General features: G+C 31.6%; 2 protein-coding genes across 2 annotated transcripts; one reads left to right on the forward strand and one right to left on the reverse strand.

Annotated features, from left to right (window-relative positions):
- The first annotated feature begins 2968 nt into the window (after window positions 1-2968).
- On the forward strand, window positions 2969-4979 carry LOC106342291 (histone H2A variant 1-like). The gene is made up of 3 exons (XM_013781172.1): window positions 2969-3060; window positions 3215-3367; window positions 4467-4979. The coding sequence occupies exons 2-3, from the start codon at window positions 3254-3256 to the stop codon at window positions 4761-4763; spliced, it is 411 nt and encodes a 136-aa protein (XP_013636626.1). The 5' UTR covers window positions 2969-3060; window positions 3215-3253; the 3' UTR covers window positions 4764-4979.
- Window positions 4980-5582: 603 nt separating this feature from the next.
- On the reverse strand, window positions 5583-7910 carry LOC106342290 (ABC transporter F family member 4-like). Its single transcript, XM_013781171.1, has 2 exons — window positions 7734-7910; window positions 5583-7503 (listed from the first exon to the last, which is right to left on the reverse strand). The coding sequence occupies exon 2, from the start codon at window positions 7484-7486 to the stop codon at window positions 5696-5698; it is 1791 nt and encodes a 596-aa protein (XP_013636625.1). The 5' UTR covers window positions 7487-7503; window positions 7734-7910; the 3' UTR covers window positions 5583-5695.
- Between the last annotated feature and the right edge of the window lie 3757 nt (window positions 7911-11667).

Raw genomic sequence — 11667 nt, forward strand, 5'->3', positions numbered from 1 at the left:
CCTCTAAAATTTTCTCTAAAATAGAGATCTCTATTATAGAGGTGAAAATGCTCCAATGTATGTCTTTATAATAGAGTTCTTCTATTTTAGAAGAAAATACAGAGGAAAGTTACTTTTTGCCTTTATAATTAGAGGTGAAAATAGCATATCTCTATATTTTCTGCTATAAATAGAGGAACTATATTATAGAGGCATACATTTGAGTATTTTCACTTCTATAATAGAATTTATCTATTTTAGGGGAAATATAGAGATAGAAATAAGGGTGGGTTGGAGATGCTCCGAACCGAAACAACTATAAATTACATTACAAAAGAAAAAAAAACTATAAATTTACAAAATATTTAACAATTTATTAATTACGAATACTAATCACCAAAAAAATTCCATTACTCATTTAAGTTTGCTCTATCTTGCACTATTCAAATAAATTATATAATATCTTATGAATAAACTTTTACTATTTTTTATATTTTTAGGAATAAGATTTTATACATTTAAAGAAACATGGACAATCAGATCTAGGTTTCAATTCTCTGAGAAAGCGATTTATTAAACAATTATGCAGACTACGGAAGAAATATTTACAATGGATCTTCAATATGGTGCAAGTAAACCCGGTCAGGCGTGGATCTTAATATGGTGACTCTGGTGATGCAGTTAGACGTAGATCTTCATAAGACAAGACAATTAGTATTGTCGGTTATCGAATCGTTTATGTAATCTTTCTCATAATTGTAATATTCTAATAAATCAGCGTTAAAAAAAAATCTGATTCGGATGTATAGATCTTAAAATGAAAATATCTGGATTTTAATTTGAAACAAATCTTAGATATACAATTGACTTGGGAATTTTAGGAATTATTTGTTATGTTTTGGAGTCTTTTTAGGGTATTTACATGATCATGAGTGTTTTGGAGATATATTGTGATTTTGGGGCATTTTGGAGCTTAAGCTAAAAGAAACTCATAGTTGTCCATCAAACCAGTCCAGAGTCGACATTCAGAGTCAAACGTCGATCAACGTACAACTCTTGTCGTCGATCGAAACTGAAGCGCGCAAAGCCCGACTTGGTTCTCAGCCAACTTATGGCCCAAGTTCCACATCATTTACAAGAATACCCTTGGCCGACTTTAACCTAATATTTATGTGATCTGCCATTGTTTTGGGCAACACACGCTTTCATACTTTCTACTTTTCACCGCAAATCATATTTAAGGTTTTTTGTAGTTCGAAGAGAAAATCCAAGACTCCTTCAGAGTTTTGTATTGGAACTCCAATTTTTCTACCTTATTCTATCTATGCAATCTATTCAGATAATTGTTATGTTCTGCTTTGCTATGTCTGAGTAGCTACTCTTGTTGGATTTAACGTTAGAAGTAATTATCCCAAAATATAGATACGCTAAAGTGATAAAGATTTCCTTCATAAGAATTGTTATTAATGCTTGTGTTCTAGAGTTGATAACTAGAACCCTGAATTTAGATAATTAGGAGCAAAGAAAGCATAGTCTCTTATCTGAATTAATTTCCATGAGCTAGGATTGCCTAGTTAGAAATCTCAGCGTTAGAGAAACAAACATGCCTAGTTAGTGTTGCTGGTGGTGGTGCGTCCATGATGAAGTTTAGGTATATGTAGAACGCCCAAGGTCCATAGGCTGCGATCACAACCAAATGCACATCATCAAGTGTAAGAAGATAAACACATGGGTCATATTTGATTTTAAGAGATATTTTGATGTGAAACGCAAACTTGTGGTAATAGGGTGACCTAACCATAGAAGAAATTCTCCAAAGCAGATTTCGTTATGGGACCGACCAAACGATCGAACATGTCTTCATGTTCCACCACACAGACATGAACTAGATTATTGAAATACTGTAAACACCAACGAAAAACAATCTGACGTGAAGTCTTATTCACAGTCTCTGAATTGTTAGCCTATAAGAACATTTTCAATGTACACCTCTATAATTTTTTCTAAAATAGAAATCTCTGTTATAGAAGTGAAAATGCTCTAATGTATGCATGTATAATACAGTTCCTCTATTTTAGAAGAAAATATAGAGGAAAATTACTTTTTGTTTCTATAATTAGAGGTGAAAATAGCATATCTCTATATTTTCTCATATAAATAGAGGAATTCTATTATAGAGGCGGTGCATTTTCACCTCTATAATAGAATTTATCTATTTTAGGGGAAAATATAGAGATAGAAATAGGGGTAAGTTGGAGATGGTCCGAGCCGAAACAACTATAAATTACATTACAAAAGAAAAAAAACTATAAATTACAAAATATTTAACAACTTATTCATTACGAATACAAATCACCAAAAAAATTCCATTACTCATTTAAGTTTGCTCTATCTTGCACTATTCAAATAAATTATATAATATTTTTAGGAATAAAATTTTACTATTTTTTTATATTTTTAGGAATAAGATTTTATACGTTTAAAGAAACATGGACCATCAGATATATGTTTTAATTCCCGGGGAAAACGATTTATTAAACAATTATGCAGACTACGGAAGAAAGATTTACAATGGATCTTCAACATGGTGCAAGTAAACTCGGTCAGGCGTGGATCTTAATATGGTGACTCTGGTTATGCAGTTAGACATAGATCCTCATAATACAAGACAATTAGTATTGTCGGTTGTCGAATCGTTCATGTAAGCTTTCTCATAATTGTAATATTCTAATAAATCAGTGTTAAAAAAAAATCTGATTCGGATGTATAGATCTTAAAATGAAAATATCCGGATTTTTATTTGAAACGAATCTTAGATATACAATTGACTTGGGAATATTTTGATAGGAATGATATAGTGGTAGCGCTTTAAAACTTTTCTAAGAAATGGAGGGTATAAAGCACAATATCTAGAACCATTTTTCTTAGAAAACCCAAAGCAAAAACTTTAACCGCCAAGTTTTAATAATGTTCCCCCCAAGATTTTTAAAATATTTCAAAACTCCCACCAAAATTCCAACTTTAAAACCCCCCACCCCATTCAACGCAACCAGATTTCGTTTCGTCTCCTCGTCGTCTCAGGTACTTCTCTCTCTCTCTCTCTCTACGATCTGGGATCTGTTTACGATTCTCAACCAAAACCCCTCAGATCTTGTCTTGTTTAATGTATAGTCTTCTTCTAGATTCAATAGATCTGAAATTTTTCTGCGGGGTTTTGCTTGTTCTTGCTTGGTAGGATCTAAGAAGTGAGGGAACACCAATCGCGAGCGAGAACATGGCAGGCAAGGGAGGGAAAGGGCTCGTTGCTGCGAAGACGATGGCTGCTAACAAGGACAAAGACAAGGGCAAGATGAAACCCATCTCTCGATCTGCTCGTGCCGGTATTCAGGTGATCCCCTTAGAACCCTAGCTAATTGGGTTTCTTGAAATTCGAATCCTTTTGACTGTTATTGGACTCGAGAAGAGTGGTGTTTGCAGGGTATTAGATAAAGTTGTTTCCTTTTGCCATGTCTTACTTGCGTAGATGTGTTTCTGATGTTTAACTTAGTAAAGAGATATTCTGCGAATCTTATTGATAATTTTGTGTGGCTTTTGTGGTTGCTGGTTGTGTATATATATATATATATATATATATCTCAGTATGTAATTGCTGTTTTGTCATATGTTTGGAGCTACCAAATTTTATATTAAAGGCCACAGAGACTCTCTTACCCTGAAATTAATTTCTGTACTCGTGAGGTCGTTTAAGTTTCGTTTGTGATTAGATCTAGGTTATAAACAATTGTAATGAAACTGTTTGTTGTGTACTGTCAGAAGATTCTATTTCCTAATTCTAAAGCTTTTCATTTGACTATGTGCTTGATATTGTTGGATTCATGAAATGCTTTTGTGATGATAATGACATATAAGGTTGTGATAAGTGTTAGGACAACTACATGAATAAAGCTCTTTAGCAGAGAAAAGGCTGTTTACTTTGTTTGCCTCATAAGAAATATCAATGAGAGGTATATAAATCAGTGTACCATGCATCTTCTGCTCTGTTATAATATTTTTATTTTGTGCATAGCCATACAAATTGTTAGATAGGAGGCTGTCTTTATTTTATTTTAATGAAACTGTCTGTTTTGTAATAAAACTGTTTGTTGTGTACTGTCAAAGCACACTATTTCTAAATTCTAGAGCTTTTCATTTGATTATCTTCCTGGAAACGGATGTTGCTTGAATTCATAGAAGTGCCCTTGTGATGATAATGACATATAAGCCTGTGATAAGTCTAGGACAACTAGATGAATGAAGCTCTTTAGCAGATAAAGGTTCTTTACTTTGTAAATCAGTGTACAGACTTGTTGGTACATCTTCTGCTCTGTTATGATATTTACTGTTGTGGATAGCCATACATGCTGTAGATGGCTCTTATAATGTTGATGGATCTCCTTATGTTATTGCATAATGTCTCACTTTGGTTGCTGCTTCTTTTCTTGTTTCAGTTTCCAGTGGGTCGTATCCATAGGCAGCTCAAGACCAGGGTTTCAGCACACGGAAGAGTTGGTGCCACTGCTGCCGTTTACACAGCTTCGATTCTAGAGTACCTGACTGCGGAAGTTCTTGAGTTAGCTGGAAACGCAAGCAAGGATCTGAAAGTGAAGAGGATAACTCCAAGGCATTTGCAGTTGGCAATCAGAGGAGATGAGGAGCTTGACACGCTCATCAAAGGAACCATTGCCGGAGGTGGTGTGATCCCTCACATCCACAAGTCTCTCATCAACAAAACCACCAATGAGTGATTTGTTTCTTAAGCACTAGGTTGTTTGATCGGCTAGTTAGTAGCTTATCATGTCAGTGTTTGTCAAGTCTTGGACTGCTTTTCCTTTCCTTTTTTAGTGTTGCGTTTAATTGGACATCCTCAGGTGTACATGAGTTAATTTGAACTCTTATGCTTCTCCTTTGCATACTCTTGTTGTTTTCTGTCAAGTAAACCAATTTAATTACCAGTTTTTTTATTACTGTTGAGATTAGCTCAGCCTAAGATCATAGTTTCTCCTAGCTTTTTTTAAGATTGACCATAGAATAAATTCTTTAACAACTTATTCAGCCTCAAAGTAATAGCACAAAACAATCTCTATTGATTGTTTAAAGCTTACTTCAGTTTGCATGAATAGAGTTGGTATTTTTGACTAAATGAATCCGATAACTAAATGCTTTTGTCTAAACCATTTATGTTCAGAGTTGTATTTTGTAAATACTTTACAAATGATACTTTCCTTGCCATATTCGTGTATGCCTCAAATTTTGCTAAGGAGAGAACTTGAGGCTGTTGCTAGCAAGTTTGTAGGAAGAAGTTAGTGATAGGTGGGTGATCTTACATCTATAAGAGAGTTTCAAGTGACTGATCTCTCTTTTGTTGGGACAACTAAATCAAACGGATCTTTGTTGCTTATAAAGCTCTCATGAAAATTTTCAGACAGACAACTAAACTAAAGGAATCTTTGTTGTTAATTATGCGCTAATGAAACAGACTTATGAGAAAAAATGAAACACAGCTTCTCCTTTCTTTCCCACAAAACATAATACTAAGACCGGATATGTAACATGGGGAAAACGAGTATGGTGTCATGCCAGTAACGCATATATGAAGAAAACACACACAATACTTTTCGAGTCTGTTATGAATATAAAATGAGTCTGAGTTTTAACTTTAGAAGCCAACAACAAAACATCACTCATCAACCTCTTCTCTGATTTGTATTTGGAGTTCTTCTTTGTACTCTTCAAACGTGCCGTCAAAGAAAGACACTGTTCCATCTTCCACAACCCAAATCTGACTCTTCTCCTCATCCTCACACACACGTGATATGAGTCTCGAGTCATGACTCACCAGCACAACTCCTCCACTGAACTCATCTAATGCACCTGCCAACGCATCTATACTCTCCATGTCTAAGTGATTCGTAGGCTCGTCAAGAAGCAAAATGTGTGGCTTGGACATTGAGATTGAGGCGAACACAACTCTAGCTTTTTGTCCACCAGACAGGTTGGTTATTGAAGTTTTGTGGTTGTCACTTGGTAGCCCAAACTTGCCTAGCTTTGCACGCACCGCCTCTTCTGGGGTTGTGGCACTTCCCTCTTGGCGAGGGTTAGGATGAAGACGGAGAAGATACTCAACAGGTGTTTCATCCATTGTTAACAAGTCAACAAAGTGCTGAGAGTATCTGCCAATCCTCAGCTTTTGGCTTCTTCCCACTTCACCCTCGGTTGGAACCAAGTCACCAGCAAGAAGGTTCAAAAGAGTAGACTTCCCAGCTCCATTAGGCCCAACTATAGCAACCCTTGTACCCATATCTATACCCACATCAACATCTGAGAGCTTGAAATCTGGCCTGTCAGGGTAGCAGAAGCTAACCTCAAGCAGCTGAAGAAGAGGAGGAGTGAGCTCGGTTGGTTCTGGAAAATGAAACTCCACGCTATAACCGTTGTCCTTTTTAGGAGCTTCAGGTGCTGGGCCATCTTCATCCACCGCCTTACCCTTTGCCTTCCTCTTGGATGCTTCTTTCTTCACAGCAAGCTTGGCCTTGTCCTTTACCTTCTCCTGTTGAGCACGGTCTCCAGATCTCTTAGCTGCTTTAACCTGTTTTTCGTGAATCTCAAACTTCTTGTTCATCTCCTTGCGTCGCTGCTCATATCCAGTTTCGAAATCATCGTAGTTACCGCGGTACAAGTGGAGTTTCTGATCATGAAGTTGTATTATATCCGTGCAGACAGTGTTGAGGAAGTCCCTGTCATGTGAAACAACAACCAATGTCTTCTTCCAGAGACACAAGTACTCCTCCAACCACAGAACAGCTCTCAGGTCCAGATGGTTGGTGGGTTCATCTAACAACAATAAAGTAGGTTGCACAAAGAGAGCTCTAGCTAACGATATTCTCATCCTCCAGCCACCACTGAACGACTCAGTTGCACGCACTTGCATCTCTTTTGTGAAACCTAACCCGGCAAGAATCTTGGAAGCCTTTGCTTCAGCAGCGTCTGACCCCAAGACCTGTAGCCTCTCATACAACTCAACAAGCTTTTCTCCACAATCATCATCTGAGTTCTGCAGAGCTTCAGCTTCTTCTCTTAGCTTAACCAACTCTTCCTTAGCAGAAACAACTACTTGCAAAGCAGTCTTTTCATCAGCAACCACCTCTTGCTCAACGTAAAGAACATCGATATTCTTGGGAACCGGAATCTTCCTCCAAGCCAAAAGCTTCAACAATGTAGACTTCCCCGTTCCGTTAGACCCCACCAATCCATACTTTTTCCCATGTGAGATCTTCACAGTCGCGTTCTTCAGAAGCTCTTTACCTCGAACAGAGACTGAAAAAGACTCAACGGTTATATCTTTCACATTAGCATCAGATGTGCCTTCTCCTTCAAGAACTGATGTCTTGCTTCCAATAACAACAGTGAATGCATCACGGTCCTTCTCAGAGACTTCCTCCTGTGTGGGTACTGTAGAAGAATCTTCCATTTAAGCCTGTGTAGTATCTGACATCAATAAAAGAAGCTGATGAGCAATCAAATTCATGTAAAGTTTCGTTTTTCGTTCTAAGCTTCGATTACATGCATCTGTCAACGAGAAATCAAAATCGAAATCAATACAGACATAATCAATGTAAAGTTGGCTTCTTTTGCAGATCTCTATATACACAACGAGCTGTGAGTTACGAACAATAAGAGAGAGATATCAATCATTCAGTTTGAGATTGGAGACAAACCTGAGAGATGCGGAAGCAGAAGAAACTTGTCCGGTCTGATTGAGAGATGTCGAGAGAGATTAGGGTTTTCTTAACCCTTTTTGTAAGTGGTAAGAGTAGTACGGCCCAAGTCACCTTGAAACTCAGATGTTACCCTCCGTTGAATCCCCCTCCGTTTCCGTTAATCGGACTGTTAATTAATCGGCTGCCTAAACCGATGAGTCGGTTTATTTCGATTAAATAAATAAACATAATCTGTCAGTTATTTGGGCTTTTGAAAGCCCACTAACAAAACTTAGTCGAGTACGTGTGATCTGAAGTAGCCTATGTGCGAAGTAGTTCTTTCATTATTTATTTTTTGTATTTTGTTTTTATTAGTTTATACTTTTTTTTTTTTTTTTTTTTTTTTTTTTTTTCATATTTCCACTTCAAATATAAAAAGAAAATTTTTGTAACACTATTAGTTTATACTTTTATGTATGCGTACAGACACCTTGGCATTCGAATACCCGTTCGAATCGCATATTTCAGATTTTTGCAGAAATTTTGGTGTAGACGTATAAAACCCGTTCAAGTATTTCAATATTTCGGGCCGGATTCGGGTATTTTAAACTCGGGTTCGGTTATTTTGGATCGGGTTCGAATATTTAAAATTTTTAAAAAAATTAAAATTTTCATTGTTTAAATTTTTTTTGTATTTAAAATATATACTTTATTTAACTGGCTTTCTAATTTTTAATAAATTAAACTATTAATAGATTTGAAGATAAAACTTTAAAAATGTAAAGACAATAGTTTAGTTGTTATTTTAAAATTTTGGATGCAATTTTTGTTAAGGTAAGAAATAAGTGTTTGATATATATTTTAAGTGAGTAGCAAATGATTTTATCCATAATTATATGTATGTTATCTGCTTTTGAGCCATATGCAGAATCAATATAAATATTCTGAATAAAATTAGAGAATTAAACTAAAATTATAGGGTTAAGTATTCATATGTTCGGTTATCTTTGAATATTCATTCGGGTTCATATATTATTCGTTCGGTACGGATATCCAATGTCTCCTAATTCAATGTCCGTTCGGGTATTTTGCTATTTTGATTCGGATTTTTTAAGTCAGGTTCGGATATCTGGTAAAATGTCCACCTTTACAAACGCTCATTCATGCCTAACGTAAATCCAAACACAGCCTAAAATAAATCGTTTTACAATTAAACAATTCAACACAAATACAAATTATAAAGAAAAAAAAAATTGAACCGAACCGACATAATAATACCGGGTTTCTTCGATTTAATGCTGTGTTAAAAAGTTATATGCAAAACCAAAGCTAAACATGTTAATTCTAAAAAAAAAAAGAAAATCAATTCAGTTAGACAGTGCTTAAAATAGACAGACGTTACAGTATTTATCAAATTAAAAATTAATCAACAACTAGTCTCACATTTTGAAATTATAGCTCGAAATTAATCTCATTCAGTATTAAAATATTTTTATTATATCATAGTATTACAGTATTTTAATGCTATTTAAAAGTTATGTTTTATAAAATACAAGATATGAGCCCGTTGCGTTGCAACGGGTTTTGTGTGATGTTTTAATTTAATAAAAACTATAAAATAATAAATAATTTTATTATAGTTTTATGATTGTATTTTGCACATGTTGTTTGAGATTTATTTTATAATTAAAACTCATTTTTACACATAAGTTTAAGTTAATATTTGTATTTTTATAGTCACGGTAAATAGATGAATTGTTATAAACTTTGTACTTAGGATTAGATAAAATAATATATCTAAAAGTTTAAACTGAACACAACCCGAAATAAGAAATTGAACGAAAAGTAAAAAAAAATGAAAGTCAAATACACCAATCGAGTCAATGACAACATTATACATGTTCTTATGTAATAATTTAATGTTTTATTAGATAATTCTTTAAAATTTTATTTTGTTAGGATTTTTTTTTTAAAAAGGAAAAAAATTCTATTTTATAAATCTTGTTTTTATTTACAATTAAAAAAATAATATTAAATACTCTTTTACAATTTTGTTTAAGATTTTAGAAAAAGAAAATTATTATCATATAACCTATTATAATTATCTTCTCTTTAGAATTTCAGAAAAAATAAATTGCTATCAAATAATTATTTTTAGTTACTAATAAAGAAAATTTACATTTCGTATCAATACTAATTTTACACTTCTTTTGTTAATTAAATAAAATTTTGTATCATGTTCATCATCAAATACTCTCTTAAAAATATTATCAAATAATGTTTTATAATTCTCTTTTGGTTAGGACTTAAAAATATGATACAATTTTTTTTTTAGGATTTTTTATATAAATAAGAAAAAAAACTATCAAATATTCTTGTACAGTTTTTTAGGATTTTAGAAAAAGGAAATTAATATTACATAATCTTTTACAATTATATTTTTTCTAGGATTTAGAAAAATAAAATATCTATCAAATAGTTATTTCCAGTAAATATTAACTATTTTTAAAAGTTTCCATTTTCAAAATTCATTTTTTCCAATATCACTAATATTTCTTACAAATTTTCTTGTTAACTAAATATTTTTTTACTATCATGTTTATCATTAATTTTTATAAGTACAAATTACTATTAAACAAAATTTTACAATTCTCTCTCGTGAGGATTTTTTTTCAAAAAGAAAAAAAAAATCTTAATTGGTTAAGATTATAAAACAATTTTTTTTTTAGAAATCTATTTTATTTAAGATTTTAGGAAAAGAAAAAGTTATTTATACATAATGACAGTTTTATTGACACATTCACAATCTATTTTTTAATTGACATATGTCACAATCATATTAAGTGAAATATTTGAAGTTAATTTTGGTTTATATTTTTTAACACAAAATTATTAAAAAGTAAAATTAGTTAATTATAAGAAAAATAAGATTATTTTTATATATTTATTTTACTTAGACTTTTAAAAAGGAAATTAATTATTTTATAATTAATTTTTCTTTTAAATTTTTATACAACTATTTTATTTTTAATAGAAAAAATTCTGTTTATTATTTATATATTTTGTCGTATACATACAAACACATATTAATCATATTCACACATATTCATGTACAATAACAACATCAAAATATAAAATTATTTTAGCATCATAAGATGTAATAAGGATAATAAAAAGTTGAGTTGTATCAAGAAATTAAAAGAAAATACTGAGGTAATACTCTTCATGTAAATCCTATTGTGTTTTGTAAAAATAATATGTAGAAGCTTAAACTTAAATATAGATGTGAAATATTTGTAGCTATTTTTGGTCATACTTTTTTAACATACAAAATTATCTATTAAAAAAAGAAAGTTAGTTACTTATAAGACATTAATCAGAGTACTTTAAAATTTTCTTTTAATTAGGCTTTTAAAAAAGTAATATTATTTATTTAAAAGTTAGTTTTTATTCATTTTTTTTACTAATTAATTTTTTGTACTTGTAGGATTTTACAATTAGTTTTTATTTAACATTTTTTCTCAAAAGTTAATATTTATCTTTTATAATTCTCTATCTTTAGTATCTCTTAAAACAAACATTATAATAAATAATAATAATAGGACTATTAAATAATATTTATAATTAAAAAAATCGCTTTTTATTTTATTTTAGTATATATATTTTTGATTATGAGAAAGTTTAACACATATCATATTTACAAATATATAACAAACATTGTCACAATCATGTAAATTAGCAACTTTGAAGAAACAAACTTTTTATAAAAATACTAACAATAACAATAACAATAATAATAATAATAATAATAATAATAATAATAATAATAATAATAATAATAATAATAATAATAATAATAATAATAATAATAATAATAATACTATTAAATAATATTTATAATTTTTTTTTTTAAGAAAAATCATTTTCATTATTTTAGTATATATTTTGATTA

This window comes from Brassica oleracea, chromosome C4 (assembly GCF_000695525.1).
Source record: "Brassica oleracea var. oleracea cultivar TO1000 chromosome C4, BOL, whole genome shotgun sequence".
NCBI classification, from domain to species: domain Eukaryota; kingdom Viridiplantae; phylum Streptophyta; class Magnoliopsida; order Brassicales; family Brassicaceae; genus Brassica; species Brassica oleracea.